At 34.8% G+C, this 18,424-nt stretch overlaps 3 protein-coding genes across 3 annotated transcripts; 2 read left to right on the top strand and 1 right to left on the bottom strand.

Moving 5' to 3' along the window:
- The first annotated feature begins 1,729 nt into the window (after positions 1 to 1,729).
- Positions 1,730 to 4,998, top strand: LOC131803061 (vasotab-like). Its single transcript, XM_059123985.1, has 3 exons — positions 1,730 to 1,956; positions 4,599 to 4,787; positions 4,851 to 4,998. Exons 1-3 carry the CDS (start codon positions 1,929 to 1,931, stop codon positions 4,907 to 4,909), a joined length of 276 nt encoding a protein of 91 aa, XP_058979968.1. The 5' UTR covers positions 1,730 to 1,928; the 3' UTR covers positions 4,910 to 4,998.
- A 6-nt stretch (positions 4,999 to 5,004) lies between these two features.
- LOC131803060 (iron-sulfur cluster assembly scaffold protein IscU-like) lies at positions 5,005 to 7,119 on the bottom strand. The gene is made up of 2 exons (XM_059123984.1): positions 6,946 to 7,119; positions 5,005 to 5,813 (listed from the first exon to the last, which is right to left on the bottom strand). The coding sequence occupies exons 1-2, from the start codon at positions 7,030 to 7,032 to the stop codon at positions 5,433 to 5,435; spliced, it is 468 nt and encodes a 155-aa protein (XP_058979967.1). The 5' UTR covers positions 7,033 to 7,119; the 3' UTR covers positions 5,005 to 5,432.
- A 1,193-nt stretch (positions 7,120 to 8,312) lies between these two features.
- LOC131803063 (nucleotide exchange factor Sil1-like) lies at positions 8,313 to 10,190 on the top strand. The gene is made up of 2 exons (XM_059123987.1): positions 8,313 to 8,543; positions 8,621 to 10,190. The coding sequence occupies exons 1-2, from the start codon at positions 8,417 to 8,419 to the stop codon at positions 9,877 to 9,879; spliced, it is 1,386 nt and encodes a 461-aa protein (XP_058979970.1). The 5' UTR covers positions 8,313 to 8,416; the 3' UTR covers positions 9,880 to 10,190.
- Positions 10,191 to 18,424: the final 8,234 nt, after the last annotated feature.

Raw genomic sequence — 18,424 nt, 5'->3', positions numbered from 1 at the left:
CAAACTTAGATCGAGTTCGGAGATGGGTAATATCAGTCCACTCCACAAAGGGTTCAAATTTTCAAAGAAAATAATTTACTGCACAGAAAGAGAAAAGATAATCCGATTTTGCTCCAACTTTGCAAATCCTAACATTTGCATTAGTGCTACGTCATGTGCGAAAATGGACCACATCTGTCCATTCCATCCAGTACCTCCCCCATAAATGGTTAACATTTTGAGGATTTTAATTATAACTCTTATAAAATGCGATATAGGTGTCCGATTGCCTTCAAATGACACACATCGCAATATTCTTGTTCACCCAAGGTCTGGTGTGAAGATGGAATATATTGGTCCACTCCTTCTGGTACCTCCACAAAGGGTCAAAATTGTGAATATTCATGAAGCTCATAAAACGCGAAAATCACATCTGATTCCATTCAGACTTGGCACATTTAATATTTTCATAAGCTAAAGATCTGTTATAAAGATGGAAGAGATCGGACCATTTCTTTTGGTACCTCCGCCACAAAGGGTCAACATTTTGAATAACAAAAACAATCATAAAATCCAAAATAAGCATCCGGTTCTCTTCAAATTATACACATCACAATATTTTTATTATACCAAGGTCTGGTGTGAAGTTGGGATATATGGGTGCACTGCTTCTGGTACCTCCCCTACAAAGTGTCAAAATTTTGAGTATCAATGAAGATTATAAAATGGGAAATTAACATCCGATTCCATTCAGACTTGGTACATCTCAATATTTTCTTCAACACTAGATCTGTTAAAAAGACGATAGAGATAGGACCATTTCTTCTGGTACCTCCCCCACATAGGATTCAAGATTTTCCAAAACAAAACGCTCAAAGAAAGCGAAATAAGCATTAAATTCTCTTAAAATGTCACACATACAAGTATTTTCGCTAACGGAGAATCTGTTGTGAAGATGATATATATCTTCGAACCCTTTCAGGTACCTAACCCACAAAGAGTCATAATTTGCAAAGCTTCTATCTGTCATAACTTGCGAAATAAGTTGGCGATTCTATACAACTTGCTATATCTACAGTCTTTAATAAATCAGCGAATCTTGCGAAAAAAGTTGGCGATTCTCTTAACAAGAAATCTGATATGATTATGTAATTTATTGGAATTTATGATTTCGCATAAAATTGGATATAAATGTTCGATTTCCTTCAAATTTTGCACTACCAATATTTTTATCTGTATTAGATTAAGTATGAAAATGGAATACTTCGGTCTGCTATATCTGTTACCTCATGTGTATTTCCACATATCTCAAAAGTAAAGGAATTAGTCGATATAGACCATATCTGGCACTTTGTAATATTTATATCATGATTTACATTCAAACGAATATATATTTTTCCTTAAAACAATTTTTTAGAGCATATTTTTTGTAATCTCAGAATTTGCTTTGGAATTATTTTGGCAGAAAAAATCGCGGATTTATTAAAGACTGTCGAAAAAATGTTAATATTTAAAACCCCCCATAAGGGGTTAAGATATATATTTCTTGGAAACAACAACTTGATAAAAAAGTTTGAGAAGATTGGAATACAAACAAATAGACATACACAGCATACAAATATGTTTCAATACGTAAACATCACACACCATTTCATGCCACTCTCTCGAACACGTAATGTCCATAATTTGTTTGTTTTTTATTTATTTACTTGCTATTGTTTGGATTTAAAGCTTCCATTGTTTATTGCTGTGTTCGGACGATTGGTTTCTCGGCCAGGCTTTGGCCGGCTGCTGATCATTAATTTGCGTGTATAAAATCAACAACAGCAAAGCTTTCAGGTTTAGTTGAGATTGAAGTGTAACCTCGCTTTGAACTTGTTAGCCATAGCTGTGATTTATTTATTTATTTTCTGAAAAAAAGTGACCGATATTCAAACAAACAAACAAAGATGCGTTTTGCTTTGGGATTTTTCTTGGGTAATTATAAATTATATACTATAGTATACAAATAAATAATCCTATGCCATATGTCTAGTGCGTAGATAAGACATCAAAATGGATGGTTTTGTTCTGGTTTTTAGAATTTCAATAAAAATTACCATAATTACATTAGTGATTCAAAATGTCTGGTCAAGACCATCACGTACCCACACACCTGATAATTATGTCTGTACTTAAATGCTTAATTGTTTCAATTGAAAAAAAAAGATATGATAACATCAACTAAATTAATGTACAAAACAAATTTTTAATTGACTGTGTGCAAAATGCTTATCATCCATCCGTTTGTGAATATGCCAAGTTTTCACTCTGCTGATGATTAATTCAGTGGAAATTTAAGTTTTAATTATTCGCGCATTAAAATCCAGAGTATTCTACTATTTCGATTTAAATTAACGTACACTGGCCAACAAACAAAAAAACCTGATCCAAATTTCTATACAAAAAAATGGAAATGCAAACTCAATTCGATATCTAAAAAACTTCTTAATTGGCCTTGCATCTAATGATAACGCCTTAATGGTTTTCCATCTACAAGAGAAGAACTGTGAAGAATCAGTCTTCCATCAACACCCAGGGCCCTTCTCCCTACAAAAGACTTCAAGATAAATCTTTTATCCTCTCCTGTTTGGAATTCTTCTATTGCCATAAATTTCTCGATTAGGTTCCTTTAGATGTCTTCTTGGTTTGGCTGTGCAGCTACACAGATGTTGACAGCTTCTTCGCTTGAAGTTGTGTCCACTTAGAAAGAATAATAAGACATAGGAGGAGGAAAGGTATATAACTAGAATAGAAGAGTTTGACTCCTGTTTTATAATTTTTATCTGTAGAAAATTTCTTGATAGATCTTGAATCTAAAGATAACGCTAAAGAATCAGTCTTCCATAAACAAAATGCCTTTCTGTCTACAACAGACCTCAAAAGAAATATTTTTTAGGAGGACATCTATTGAGAATTCTCCTATGGTCATAAAATCCTAGATTATAAATGTGTTCTTAGTTTGAATGCCCAGCTACATAAGAATCGACAACCATTGACTATATTCTAGAAAGGATAATCAGAAATCTTACGGAAAAAATATGTTGAGGTTTGAAGAGATGTTTTTGTATAATGGTTTACATAACCAGGAGAGGTTTTTAGCAAACATACATATGCAGCATCAGTGCCTTCATCCATCTGGGAACCATCTATGTAGATAGCAAGACCTCCCAAGTATTATTACATAGGTGTAGTTGAAGTCCAAAAAGGTGGGCATGTAATCATTAATTCAGCTTTAGCTTCACCAAAAATATTTCGACTTCATTATCAAAGGGCGAAAAGTACCATCCCTTCACTATCCGTAGTCTTGGCGCACTCTTCTATTAACAAACGATTTTTGTGAGAGACTTATAGAAAAAAGGCCTGTTGAGAGTTCTTTAATCCATGGAAGATTTCTTTAATCCATGGAAGAGTTCTTTAATCTACGGAAGACCTCTTCAAGGGTCACATATCTCTAGAAATCAAGTCCCATTGAAATCAAAAGTATATTTGAAGGATTTAAGAGGCTTTGTTCTATTGACACCCTAAAAGGCATTCTTTTCCAGAAAACATTTTGAAAGGATATCCCTAGAAGACCTCTTTAAGAGTCTTGAATCTGGCATTTCTCGAGAATTACCGTCCTTGAAGTGGGAGGATGTACATATTGAATACACGTATTCTTCATACAGAAGACTCCGCGGTCTTTAGATGACTCCGGTAGAGTCTTCTATCTCTAAAAGATTCATTTAAAAAGTTTATAACTTTCCAGAAGCAAACTTTTTACCAGGGAATTTTTAAAAGTTGAAGACGTCGCAATATTTCTCTCATAACTGAAAAATCTTACATGGCCCTGCTATAGGTAGAATACCTTTGCAAATATTTTCTTAGTTAGGAACCTCTTTGGTATTCGTTAATGATCGAAGTACTTTCAATGCCTTCTAACCAACAGGTTTTCTTTTTAACAGAAACAAATACACAAGTTTTTCCCGGATAACATTGTATCCTTTAAGAGGCCTTCTCTACAAAGAATGGATTTTGCAATATCTTCACCCTAACAAAGAAATTCTACAAATTTTTGATAGATTTTGAGTCGATAGAAGAATTTTTGGATCCCTCGAAAGAATTAAGATATTTAAAGACTATTGAATAGAAAATCTATAGAAAAGGTATCTTGAGTTATCTTCTTTCCGTATACGCCTTACAAGCCGTGTAGTCGGTATTTGAAAGGCATCTTCCCTCCCACCAGGTTTTCTGTTAAAAGAAACCCTTCTACAAGTCTTTCTCTGGATTCAATTGTTTCAAAGCCTCCTCTTCTTGAAAGGCATTTTACGACAATTTTTCTTTACAAAGGAATTTTGAATATATTTTTTTGAACGTTCCAGCGATAAATTTTCTCTAGAGCGGAGTTTCTTTTGCAGGATTACTGCAAAAAATTAGGGTATGGAATACACTTAAAAGGCTTTCAATCTGTAAATCTTTCTCTGTGGAGGCCCTTCCATCTCTTCTATCTTAAACGTATTATTTCTATTTGAGATCCTTTGAAATTCCTTCACTTTATTATAGTTTTATATGACCACAACTGAAAATATTTTTACTTCCAGTAATTTGCTTGGTGGCCATGGCAGTTGCTGTACCCGCCAAAAATAAGCAAGCTCCTGCCTGCTCTGCAAACTGTGGTGAGAAATACGAACCAATTTGTGCCAAGGCCAAAAATGGTAATAAGGAACGCCTCCTGACCTTTGGAAATGAATGTGTTATGGGCAACTACAATTGTCAACACAGTGATGATCGTAAGTCAATAACAAATAATACAGCAAAAGACAGAAAATTAATTATACATTTCTTTCTTACAGCCTATGAAGTCAAATCCAAGGGCGAATGTGGTGGCAATGTCAGTGTCCGTTTATCCTAAATATTTATGACAAAAATTTGGCATGAAAAATAACAATAAAAAATATATGATTTTTTTTTAACAATTAAAGCATATAATTTATTTTTGTATTGATGTTTTGTTTTATTTTGTCAGGCTTATTATGAAGAAAAGTTGAAGTATTTGCGTATATTTCTATGCAAAACGATTTTCATATATAAGTGGCATATCAAATATGACAACGTTCTGTTTTCTGTACATCCTTAAATCAGACTTAAGCTTTTCATCTTCTTCATCATCATCAAAAAAATCCTTAATGTATATTCATCTTAAATAGTTAGCATTAAAGAAAACTTTCCACGAAAGCCCTTCTTTTATACACATTTCATTTTTTTGTTTTTCTACAAAAATATTTTGTCAACAAGTTTTGTAACTACGCATACACTATGAGTACTAAATAACTAGATAATTTTCGTTTTTTTTTTTGTTTTGCTCTGAAGAAAGATCAAATAAAAATTTCGTTCTCCTTTTTGAGGTTGAATTTTCTAGATTTTTATTTCACAATTTACTTGTCGTCCTTCTTCTTTTGTTGCTTGACTTTGTAATCGGCCAAAGCCGCCTTAATGGCATCCTCAGCCAACATTGAGCAATGCAATTTGACGGGAGGCAAGCGCAGCTCCTTAGCAATGTCGGTATTTTTCAATTTGCCAGCTTCATCGATGGTCTTGCCCTTAACCCATTCGGTGGCCAAAGAACTGCTGGCAATGGCTGAGCCGCAGCCAAAGGTTTTAAATTTAGCATCGATGATTTTGCCATTTTCATCGACTTTAATTTGCAATTTCATCACATCGCCACAGGCTGGAGCACCCACAAGACCTGTGCCAACTGTCGAGTCTTTTTTATCTAAAGAACCAACATTACGTGGATTTTCGTAGTGTTCAACCACCTAGAAGAGATAGACAGTAAAAAAAAGAATTAAAAATATATTTTAATAATTTATGTGTTTAAAAAACCAACAAAACAAAGTACATGAACTTTATCAGTAGAAGACACGTTGTGATAATACATTTGTTTACAAAATAAAATAGCATGTAGAAAATGGAAAAAGGGAGAACAATTGGTCGAATAATATCAACAGATGTAGGGAAGTCTATAAACCCTTTAGTTGTTTAATTAATTATACGAAATATTCTTTATTTATACATTTAATGTAAGACTTGGAAGAACATATGTTGTTACGTATATTTGAATTTTGATTTTTTTAGTATTAAAATTTTACCCGTCAATCAAAATATTATCTCGTATGAGTGCAACATTTGAGTTATATTGCGTATTAAATTTGTTGAAATGTACTTAAAGTGCACTTTAAAGGGCCAAAAAGGAGTTCTATCCGCAGCGAAACTATATAAATTCTACAATTTTAAGATATTTACAATTCCTTTTGGAGCTATATACCTATCGAAACCATGTCGTTTTGTCAATACAACAAACATATGTATCTATAAAGGCCCTTATATTTATAGAATGTTTGTAAAGGGTAACAATTTAAAAATCTTCGGTCTGTAAATTACCATTGTTGTGGTTCCTATTTTTACAAAACCTACTTAATGTGATTAATCAAAACATATTACACTATTGTACGGAAGTCGAAACCTTTGGTCTTATGTCGTATGTATATAAATAAGTTTTAGTGGAACCTTTTTTCAACAATTTTTTTTGCGGAGTCATTCTCGATTTGTGTAGAAATGCCTACAAACCCACCTCCTTTGGTCGGTTCCGCACCGAAATTAACTGCACCTATTCCTTGTCTCCCCATTGGAACTCCCACCTTCTAATTTTGATAAATTGCCAATAACCAAAACAACAGCCGGCAAATAGGCCTTCACAACGTTTTTTTATCCCAATCACTATTCCTCTGTATAGAGTATATAACAGGCATGTTGACTAAAAAAGACCTTGAAATTTCACAGCGGCACTTTAGAGCAACAATAAACTACAACAACAACAAGCCAATCACACTATCGAATATAAAAGGGAATATTTTTACTTTTGGGAATCTATCAACAAAGAATACTTACATTCTCGTGATATAATGCGACGGGAATACTTTGAACACGTCTCAAAGGAGCTTGCAAAAGGCGTGATACTCTGGTCAATGATGACATTGTATCGATTGATTGCGAATTTTAAAAACGAAAAATTTCTTTTCACCAGGAAAATTGGAAAATATTGTGAAATACAAAATGTTCTTTCGGTCGATTCTTGTTACGCGCAGTTATTTATTTTTCCAACGTTCTATAAGAATCCAGAGTTTATCAATCTCAGAGAATGAAGGCGGCTAGGAGGCTAACGCCGTTGAATTAAGCTGTAGCTGTGGAATTTGTTCTCTATATTTGTGTTTACAGGGAATAAATTATTTGTACATGTTAAGCCGTAAATAGACGGTGATAGATTACAGAAAAATTTAAGATTATCGAAACGAAAGGACATGTACTTTCCGTAACCCTTTTCGCCCAATTTACACGCGTGAGATGTGATAAAATGTATTGTGCTTAAATATCTAGAATATGTACTAGACATTGAGTGAAAATTAGTTTTTATGTCTTTGTTTCTATTTATATTTGCTTTGTTTCAGACACAGCAAGAATCTTCTAGTTTTGCAATTGGTTCCGATTTTTCCTTTATGATATCGGAGAAAATTGGAACAAAGTAAATATTTATTTTTCATCATAAAGGAAAAATACATATGTATGTTATCGTAGTAACATTTTACACATTCTTGCTGTTCAGGAACAGAACAATTCATATTAATCTTTTCAGCTGACATTTGTATTACTTTTAATCAATAAATTTCCATTATTTTCTACCAACAATCAATCACTTATTGTAACTTTATATTCTTAACCATGATACTGCCTAAAATCCTTGAGATACCCATTGTCTATTTTATAGTCTGCAATTTAGTACTAATTTTGAACTATTTTTCTCTTGCTGTTCAGGAACAGAACAATTCATATTAATCTTTTCAGCTGACATTTGTATTACTTTTAATCAATAAATTTCCATTATTTTCTACCAACAATCAATCACTTATTGTAACTTTATATTCTTAACCATGATACTGCCTAAAATCCTTGAGATACCCATTGTCTATTTTATAGTCTGCAATTTAGTACTAATTTTGAACTATTTTTCTCCATATTATAAAGGAAAATTCAGTTATCGTAGTAAAAATATTTGTTTTTTTTTTAAGATCTGGAAGCGAGCATCGTTTTATGAATTTTATTCATTTTAAAGCACATAGTCTAAAGACACCTTAACCACGTGCACTCATTTGATGAAGAGAGAAGAGAAATTGAGCACATCAGCTGGCAAAAGTACACGTAAACACTGCCAATTTATTTTACCTACACTTTTATCTGCCATTTTTCGGTTTCCTCTTCATTCGTAATCTTTGGAACGTCTTTATAATTGGTTGACTTGCAGAAAAAAGTTAAGAGTTTTAAAATCGCTGGCAGACTACGAAATTCGCAAAATTATAAAATAAATATGAAGTTATACACAATTCTAATAGTCTTGGGACTATTTACCTATTCCGCTTGGGCAAAAGACACTAGCGAAGTAAAGAAAAATCAAACATTTATAGCCACACATGAATGGCAAGAAATCCCAGAAGGTAGGCAGGCTATAAAGCACGGCATATTTGTTGTTGTTTTTTAATTGTTTATATTTATTTTGTGTTACACGTTCAAGGCCAAGGAATACCACAAGGTCTGCATGTTCGAATTAACTTACAGACGGGGAAAAAGGAAGCCAAACTTTTGGATGAGGCAGATGAGAGTAGTAGTGATCCACTGAAAGTCATGCACAAAGATGGTGCATTATCTGTGTTGCCGGATGAATATGAAACGGTAAAAGAGGAAGACGACGATGACGATAATGATGAGTCGAATGGCAAAGAAGCGGCCGGAGGGAAAGCTAAAAAAGTCAAACATTTAGATGAGGCCCTCAAACGTATTGGCATCGATTATACACCCGAAGAGAAATTGGAAAATATTAAACGAGAATTTCGATCCTATGAGGAGCTAAAAAAGACTTTTGAGGGTATGCGTAAGGCCTTTAAATCGGATGGTGAAATTATCATACAACTGATTGAAGAATTCCATAATGTGACCAAGGATAACAAAGATGTGGAGGCACGTGTTAAGATTCAAACGCAAATATTGGAAAGTTTCAATTATCTTATGTCTCAATATGATAATGCCCAGCTGTTTGTGGAACAGGGCGGGTTAGATCACGTCATATTGCCCACATTGGTAAATCAAACACATGTGGGTTTGAAGGTGGAAGTAATGCGTGTCCTGGGTGCAATGTGTCAAAATAATCCCAAAGTACAAATAAAGGTCTACGAGAGGAATATAGGCTCACATCTCACCCAGATCCTAATGAGTTCTACACGTACCGAGGAGTTGTCTACAGCCTTATATGCATTCAGCAGTTTGCTGAGAAAGATTCCTCATGCCCAACAACGTATTCTGTCGACGTCTGGAACCCAGGCCTTGGTTTCCGTTTTGGGCAAAGAAGCTGAATTGAAAATAAAAGCCAAAGCTGTGACAATTATCAGTGATATAATTGTGGAAAAAGAATTGGTTCTCTCAAAATCCTCAGCAGATGATGATCCCTTGGCTGCGGCCCAATACGCTGAATTAAGTTTTCCCGAATGGCTTGAAGCCAATTCATATTGTGAAACAATGGATGCTCTTGTGACAACAAATCTCTATGAATTCCTGGAGGCACCCGACATTTTGGAATATTTCATAAATGCTCTCGATAATACGAAAACATTTTGTTCACCCCTATGGTCACAGAGTCCACAATTTCGTCACGTCCTACTGACGCTAAGAAATCGTTATTCCCAATCGGAAGATGAATATCGTTTGGATATTGCAAAATTATTAAATAATCTAATAGATAAATTATATCCTGAATCAATTAGACACGATGAGTTCTAAACTCGAAGGGTGTCTCTGTCTCATATAACATTTTAAGAATACTTAAAGGCTGTTTTTTTCCTCTCCTAGAGTTTCTAGTTTTCACCACCTGGTACTCTATATGTTCCAATACCCTTTGTGATTTTCCTAGTGAATAATTTAGTTTTCTTTTTCATTTTAATTTTTGAAGACTTCCTAATTTGTAATTATAGTTTCTACGTTTCGTGAATGTGTGTGTTTTTTTAATTCCTATTTTAAATGTTAAGTTCGGACTGCACAAGAATAAATGTAAAAAAACGACACAAAATGTTTAAAGAAAATATGAAATGAAATTGTGTTTTGGTTTGTTTATAGAATTTTGGGAGGGGGTTATAAAACTCGTAGTTTCGTCTTTAAATGTCCCATTCTGTTGGTTTTTAATAATTCCTTTTTGATTTTCAATAGAGTGGCTTATTTTTATCTGTAAAATAAAACTTATTGTATATGGTTGCCTATGAATGGGTCCTATAAGGACAACTTCTTGCCATAAGGCTTGATATCAAATTTGAAACAATTCCGATGATAATTTTGGATGAAATCATTAAAAAATGAATATCGGAAGTTACCGCTTTATGACGTGAGTCTATAGAAAAACATGGACTTTCATAGACAATGTTCTGACAGTGGAGATAGATGATATTACGAATACTGAAAGAATTTCGTAGAAAAATATGTCTAACACCCTCGAGATACTGTATATCCGTTGCCCACAAAGATTTCCTTTTGCTGCCACATAAATATGTCCTTAAAGTTGCCTTACTGAGAGCCATCTGCCAGGAGAATAAGAAATTAGTATTTCCATGTTTTCACGTTTTGTATCCTCGCCACTGACTTTTGTTGTACAGTAATTTGTTAGCCAAGCCATGAACCAATTATGTCCTTCCAACGAAATAAATGCAGTTGGAATATTTCCAGCAGTTCAGTGATGCTCGAAAACTTCTAGATATATCCCAGTTGGATTTTTTTAAATGAAATTTAAAAATAGGATTATCTGGGCGAATTCAACTCGTTGATTTTGTTAATGTTTTAATAATAATTTCCACAAATAATTATTAAAAATTAATAATAATAAAACGGTGTGACAAATTTCAATTTCATAAAAATTACAAAATTACATTAAAAATTACAAAATCCAGTAGATTATGAAGGCAGACACGTGTATCGGCGTTTTGAAAGCTTACATCGCAAAACAAACATAAATGGAGGCAGCAATAAGTTCCCTCCTTTTCAATACTTTTGGAAATTTACGAATTTAGATTCCTCGGAATCCGTGCATTTTAGGCATATAGTGTCAATCTAGTCCACATTACATTTCGTTTCGAGTTTTAATTTTTATTTGTATACCCTCCACCATAATATGGAGGGTATATTAAGTTTGTCATTCCGTTTGTAACACCTCGAAATATACATTTTAGACCCCACAAAGTATACATATTCTTGATCAGCATAAAATTCTATGTCGATTTAGCAATGTTCGTCCGCCTGTCCGTCTGTGGAAATCACTCTAGTTTCCGAACAAAATGAAGTAGGTTGATAACATTTTACTCAAATGTGTATTATGTCTGCAGGACTTTTGGTATTGAAAATGGGCCATGTAGATTCACGTCTTCGTATAGCCCCCATATAACAGTACCTCCCGATATTCAGTATTTTGATAATTTTAGCGACATTATTTACCGGAATTGTTTCAAATTTGGTATTTGAAGTTCGTAATAGACACTTCGGCTTAAGACAGAAAATGGGTCATGTAGGTCCACGCCTTTGTAAAGCCCCCATATAACGGCACCTCCTGATATTCGGTATTTTGATGTTTTTAGCTACATTATTCACCGATTTTTTTTCAATATTCGCATTTGAATATTGAAATGGCTTATGACAAAAGTTGTCCTCGTCCTATAGACCTTAATATAAGGGCTACATTAGGTATTTTTAAGATTTTAACAGAATTTTTAACGGATTTTGTTTTTTTGAAAATTGCCAAATTCGTTCCAAATTGTGGAGGGCATGCAAAGTTCGGCCCGGCCGACCTTACACCTTTTTATACCCTACACCACAAGGTGGTCAGGGTATTATGTCTTGGTGCATTTGTTTGTAACAGGCAAAAGGAAACGAGATAGACCCATAGTTCCTTTTGATGATCTGCATAGAATCACATTCTGAGTCGATTTTTAGCCCGCATTTATTGCCCTATTCAGATGAAATTTTGCACAAATCATTTGTTTGGCCCAAGGACTAACCCTATTGAAATTGGAGATAATCGGTCAAAATTTAGATGTAGCTCCCATATATATCTTCGTCCGATTTGCCTTTTATTGTGCACCAAACGTGTAATATCAGTCCGAATAGTATGGAATTTTGCATATACAATCAAATTAGGCCTCAAAATAAGTATGCCAAATTTGATCGAAATCGTTCAGATATAGCTATAGCTCCCATATATATTGTTCATCCGATTTGTTATTTTTGTCCACCGCAGCCGTAATATGCACTCTGCAACAACAATATTTGGGGAAATATATCAAATACAGCTCAGAAATACATTTGCTAAATTTTATCGAGATCGGTTCAGATTTGGATATAGCTCCCATATATAACTTCGTCCGATTTATTTTATTGTGCCCCAAATGTCTAATATTTGTCCAAATGGGATGGAATTTGGTACATGCGACCGAACTGACTCTAGAAGCTAGTATGTCAAATTTGGTGAAGATCGGTTCAGATATAGCTATTGCTCCCATATATACTGTTCATCCGATTTGTCATATTTGTTACCCACAGCCCGTAACAACGATATTCAAGGAAATATATCAAATACAGCTCAGAAATATATTTGCCAAATTTTATCGAGATCTGTTCCGATTTGGATATAGCTCCCATATATATCTTTATCCGATTTCAAATTAATTGTGCACTAAATGGGTAATACAAGTCCGAATTTAAAAGATACAAATGCTTCGGCATATTTAGCCATTTGAACTTTATATGATAATTATAATCATAGCGTGTATGATTGAATTCTCCCATGAAAACTTCTAATTGTAATGCGCAGCTCTACTAAATTAGCAAAGTGGTGTAGGGTATCATAAAGTCGGCCCCGACCGACTTTAAGACTTTCTTTACTGGTTTAATTGTTTTTTTTTTTGATTTTTTAAATTAATTTAAAAAAATATCCAAAAATATGGGTTTCAGAAATGTACCCCTAACATTGAGGGGAGGGGGATTTTTAAATTACTGACAGATGACTCTTATTACCTAAACAAACATCGGTTGAAAATTTTACACTTTTCATACATAAAATTTTTTTGAGAAATGAAACAGAGAAACGAGATGGGCTAAGTTCTTATTTCGTCGAAACGTTTTTTTAAGAAAAATATTTTTATTTTTCCAGTCCTTTTTATTTCGTGGATTCTTTAAAAATGTTATTTTTAAAAAAAAATAATTGTATGTCCCACTTATAAACGTGGACGTTTTCAGGATATTTTTAAATTAAATCATTATTTTAAAAACATTTTTTAATCAAATGTTTAACAGCTAAGTCGACATTTTGAAGAAGCGTAAAATTTCTTGGAAAATCGAGTCCTCCAAGAAAAGTCTCCCCCATTACACCATAAAGGTTTTACAAGTAAAATCCCAATTTTATAGGTTATGTTTGTTACCAATAATACCGGAAGAAAGGAACAAAAAAAAAATCTTTTCGAAAACTATGAAGCAGCATAAAAAATTGTAAAACGAATGTAATCCGTTAGGCGTATCCTGTGACACAAAAAAACATGTCCTTATAAAACACAACGAGACAATGGACTTAGTGATGTTTTTTTCAAGAAATCTGGGGCAATTTATTATTTGCTCAACTTGGAAAAAAACATTCTTTTTAAAAGGACATTTTTCGAATGGCCATAAATTTGCGATTTACACACATCTTCTTTTTTTTGTTAAGAAGGAAAAAAAATGTGTAAAAATTTCACAAAGGACGAAATAGAGAGTGCCCAGTTTAGGGGTAGAAAGTCATACACACCACAATTCACCCGCTATAAAATAATTGTGAGCCAGATTGTGCCTCAATAGATGTCCGTAAGACACACCAGCAGCTGATGATGTCCCCCTTAAATGGTGGACAATTAAAGGTCTCGTTTTATAACCAAGAAAAAAATGTAGGGGTTGCCTATGGAGGTCAATAAAAAGACGAAGAAGTCCCAGGTTTACAATCTTTGGCACAAGCGCAAAAAATTATTTTCTGTCCCTATCATAAATTGAATCTGTGATGATACTGCCGATGATGACAAAAGGTCAATTGTTTGCCCATAGAAAATAATGGAGAAAGAGATAGTAACTGTCCAGTCTATCCCATCCAACATTTGGTCGGTTGACAACAAAAGAGAGACGAAACAAAAGCAGTTCTTAGAAGGAAACAAAAAAAACGTTACACGCGTTTGAGGTTACCTTAGAGGTCATTCGAGATCATTATATCCCAAAGAAGAGAAAAATATGTCATTGCATGGAGATGCTATGAGGGCTGCATCTTGGGCAGCAGCAACACCAGAAGGCAAAGGGAGAGCTCAACGAAATAATGCACCTTTTGCCATGCTGGCCAGCCAGTAACGTCAAGATGATCTTAAATGCTCATTTGGCACAGCAAAACACTGAAAAACTTCAAGAGAAAACCTCATTAATTTTCATTTGCAGTTGGCTCAATGTGCTCAACAATTTGGCGCGCTCTCCATGTCCATTGAATATGTTTTCTCTGTTTTGCTCTCCCTTTGTTTCTTATTTCTTTTTTGGGATAGAAATCTCTATTTACTTGGATCACATTTGTTTTAAAATGTCATTTACTGGGATTTGGTCATTGCATTATCTGGCTTATGGCTCTTGATGGTGTTGTTGTTGTTTTTGTTTCTGTTTTTGTAGTACACAAATGAGCTCTCTCAATATCCGTTATCTGTGTGCCAACTGAAATGAGAGCCAAAATCACTGGTTTCATATTCTCCCGTTTTTTCTCTCTCTCTTTCTTTTGAACAGTTAACATCTTGAGGAAGTGGCCAATACTTTACTTTTTGTCCTCATTCCCATTCTTCCATTTTCCACATAATCCCACGTGTGGACAAAAGTGGCCAAAGAACAAAGGATCTGCTGATTGTCACATGCACACAGGACATTTCCGGATTTAGCTGGAAGACATCGAAAAATTGGCAAAAAATTTGAAATGAAATAATCATTTTTGGGAAGAGAGACAAAAAGAGACAGAGCGAGAGAGAGGGGAATAGAAATAGAAAACAATGACCATAGATCAGTTGGCTGGCATTGTCCTTCAATGAATTGGAATGATACATCTACTAATCTGTTGGTTTTTTAGCTCATGTTACATCAAGATCTTTTTTTAATTGTTGTCCTTGTTGGGATTATTTTTCTTTTTTTTTTCAAAAAAATAGGAGATTGTCCTTTTTCTTTTTCAGAGATTATCATCCATCATTTTTTTTTGGTGTCATTCATAAAAAATAAGCAGTGTCAGTGTCCAAAATGCAACAGTTAGGAGGAGGAGAAGAAATAAAATCCTGAAGTTCGAGAGATATCAATCTTGTGGGCTACAAGGTAGAATGACTTTGATGGTTATCCAAGGAGGGTAAGAAGAGTAAAAAAGTATAAAAAGTAAATATGTTTGAAGTATATGAACCATATCCTTTAGTCGAAGGGGGCTTTGGAGTAGCTGGAGTCGTGGATGTCTTAACAAACGAGCTGTTTGTACATCGTATTCAATTCTGCAGGTAGACCAGGGAGCCCTTTAAGTTAAGTCTAAGGCCAGGGATTTTTTATTGGCAAATTTAAGACATGCGTGCCATATAAACATGTTTTAATCTTGGGAGTCCTAAGACAAAAGTGGTTTCAACCAACTAAAGGAAAATATTTTTAGAAAAAATGCTGAAGGTCTAGGAGTCCCAAGAGACGAGCTAAATACGACGGCGTCCTGATAGAGAAGTTGAATTAAAGAGAGTAGATCCTCTAAAAACAGGAATGCATTTTAAAACGTATTAGAGGCCTGTAAGCCCAGAGACGAATGAATAAGACAAGCTGTACCGGCTAGGGAATCTAAATAAATTCATTATTTTTTAAGGCCAATTTGTAATCAACTACTCTCTCAAATCTTTAACAGCTAAGTTGACATTTTGAAGAAGCGTAACATTTCTTGAAAAATCGAGTCCTCCAAAGAAATCTCTCCCAATGCACCATAAAGGCCTTACAACAAAAATCCCTATTTTATAGGTTATGTTTTAAACACCAATGATACCGGAAGAAAGGAACATAAAAAATCCCTCGAAAACTGTGAAGCAGCATAAAAAATTGTAAACGAATGTAATCCGTCAGGCGTATCCTGTGACACAAAAACATGTCCTTATAAATCACAACTAGACAATGGACTTAGTGATGTTTTTTCAAGAAATCTGGGGCAATTTATTATTTGCTCAACTTTTTAAAATTGAAGTTGAAAGTCAGGCATTTGTAAAAATTGTGTGAGGGCTTGGATTCTTGTTCTAGAAAAAATAATAATTGAGCCCAAGTACTGCTTATATATATCCTGGTGGCAAGGTAGTATTTTTTTATAGACGAGCTGTGGTCACATTTAAAGGTAGGATATTTTAATCTCTTTTACTCAGATAGCCTTGGAAAGTCCTAAGAAATCCTTGAGGTTTCTAAGAAAGGCAGTTCAAAGAGTTTTTTTACCTAATATCCATCTTTGCATCTGCTTTAGACTATAGTCAGGTCTTAGCTCAGACCTTCTAAATGATAGAAGGGAGCTTTTTTTTCTTGTCGAGATTGCCGGTCAGAATGTCTTTGATGTTCTGCAACCCCGTTTCAAATTGCCATCTTCTTCCAGCTTCCTCATTATAGATTTTTGGAAGCAGCTGACAAATAGCTTATTGACTCGGAACATCATCGGGGTAATTCGTCAGCCACCTCATTTCCCATTACGTTGCTATATCCGGGAACCGAACAAAGCTTAATGTCATCATCTTTCTTGAATGACTGCTTTCTTGCAGTCAAGAGGGGCTCACGAATAAATGGCTCTTAACTTGATAGCTTCAAGAGGCACTGGCACTGTTATGCTATTGCAGACGTGGCTAGATATTTAATGCAGATTGGAGAGTTTCTTGCGAGTTTCGGCTGTCAGTAAGGATGCGTCTTTTTGCAATGTGGCACTGTGAGCACCCTGGATTCAATATCATGCCACCAGACGAAGCACGCGTAGGTCAAAACAGGTAAGACCATTATGACATACATCCAGTGTAGGACTTGTGGTCTTATCCCTCAGTTCTTCCCTATCTTTCCTATACAGGGTGAGATAAAAACAAAACTGCAACAAAGATAAACGCCATGATTTTTACTTTTTTTAAATTTTATTGAATGAAAACAAAAAATGTCGGAAATAGCATCAAATTTTAGAATAAGTTTAGATTTGATCGAATTGGTTACCTTTGGCATGAATTATGGCCAATGGTCAATGAAACCGTCACACGCTGACTGAATGTTGCTCTGTGGTATTATAGCCCATTCCCGGCGAAGCGCTTGCTTAAGGTGATCGACACATTGGTATTTTCTAGTGCTAACCTCGCTTTCCAAAATACTCCAGACACAATAGTCCAACGGATTGGTATCCGGAGATTTTGGTGGCCATTGTGCGTTGGAAATTAAGCGAGGAAACCTCATTTTGTAACCATTCTTGGGTGCCGCGTGCTGAGTGCGATGGTGCTGAGTTCTGTTGGAATGTCCAAGGTCGGCGGCAAAATGTTTACGTGCCCAAGGCTTAAATACACCACAATATTTTCACGATAATATTCAGCATTTATTCTGATGCCACGGTCGATTAATACGAGCGGAGCGGAGAGCGACCATCGGCTGTTATGGCGGCCCACACCATCACCATGTCCGGCGCTTGAGTTCTGGTGGCAACCGAAGGTCTACTTCAGCTGATCTCTTTGGCAAGTAAACCCAATCATTTTGTTTGTTTACAAACTGCCGGACAACGAATGTTTTTCCATCGGAGACCAAACCAACCGAATTCGGCAGTTCACCACTTTCGGCCAAGCGAAGCAACTCTTTAGCTCTTTTAAGTCTATTTTCTTTCCGTTGCGGTGTAAGTTCTTACACTTTTTGGAATTTCAATGACTTTATCACGAGCTCATTTTTCAATATTTGCCGACTGGAATATTGCGATATGTTCAGCTCACGAGCCATTTTTCGGCCACTGCGACGCGGGTTTCGATCAAGTCGCTTCTTTATTTTCGAACCATTTCTGGTGGTGTCGCTGTTTTTTACGATTTACTCCTTGAAAAAATATGTAAAAATCTAAGATAGTTTTCCTTCGAAAAATATCTAAAAATTATATCCCAAAAAATCTTCGATTATGACCTATAATTGTCATTCAAAAATTTCAATATTATATCATGGAAAAAATATCACAAAAAATCTACAATTTCAGTCCTTGGGAAAATATTTGAAAAAATTTCAAGATTCAGTCCGTAAAAGATGTAGTCCG

This window comes from Musca domestica, unplaced genomic scaffold (genome assembly GCF_030504385.1).
Source record: "Musca domestica strain aabys unplaced genomic scaffold, Musca_domestica.polishedcontigs.V.1.1 261, whole genome shotgun sequence".
NCBI lineage: Eukaryota > Metazoa > Arthropoda > Insecta > Diptera > Muscidae > Musca > Musca domestica.
This window is presented reverse-complemented; position numbering and strand designations above follow the sequence as displayed.

Coding starts and splice junctions, on each gene's coding strand:
- LOC131803063 (XM_059123987.1), top strand. CDS start 8,417: ATGAAGTTATACACAATTCTAATAGTCTTGGGACTATTTACCTATTCC. Junction 8,544..8,620: donor ATGGCAAGAAATCCCAGAAG/GTAGGCAGGCTA, acceptor TACACGTTCAAG/GCCAAGGAATACCACAAGGT.
- LOC131803061 (XM_059123985.1), top strand. CDS start 1,929: ATGCGTTTTGCTTTGGGATTTTTCTTGG. Junction 1,957..4,598: donor TGCTTTGGGATTTTTCTTGG/GTAATTATAAAT, acceptor TTTTACTTCCAG/TAATTTGCTTGGTGGCCATG. Junction 4,788..4,850: donor TTGTCAACACAGTGATGATC/GTAAGTCAATAA, acceptor TCTTTCTTACAG/CCTATGAAGTCAAATCCAAG.
- LOC131803060 (XM_059123984.1), bottom strand. CDS start 7,032: ATGTCATCATTGACCAGAGTATCACGCCTTTTGCAAGCTCCTTTGAGA. Junction 5,814..6,945: donor TCGCATTATATCACGAGAAT/GTAAGTATTCTT, acceptor TATCTCTTCTAG/GTGGTTGAACACTACGAAAA.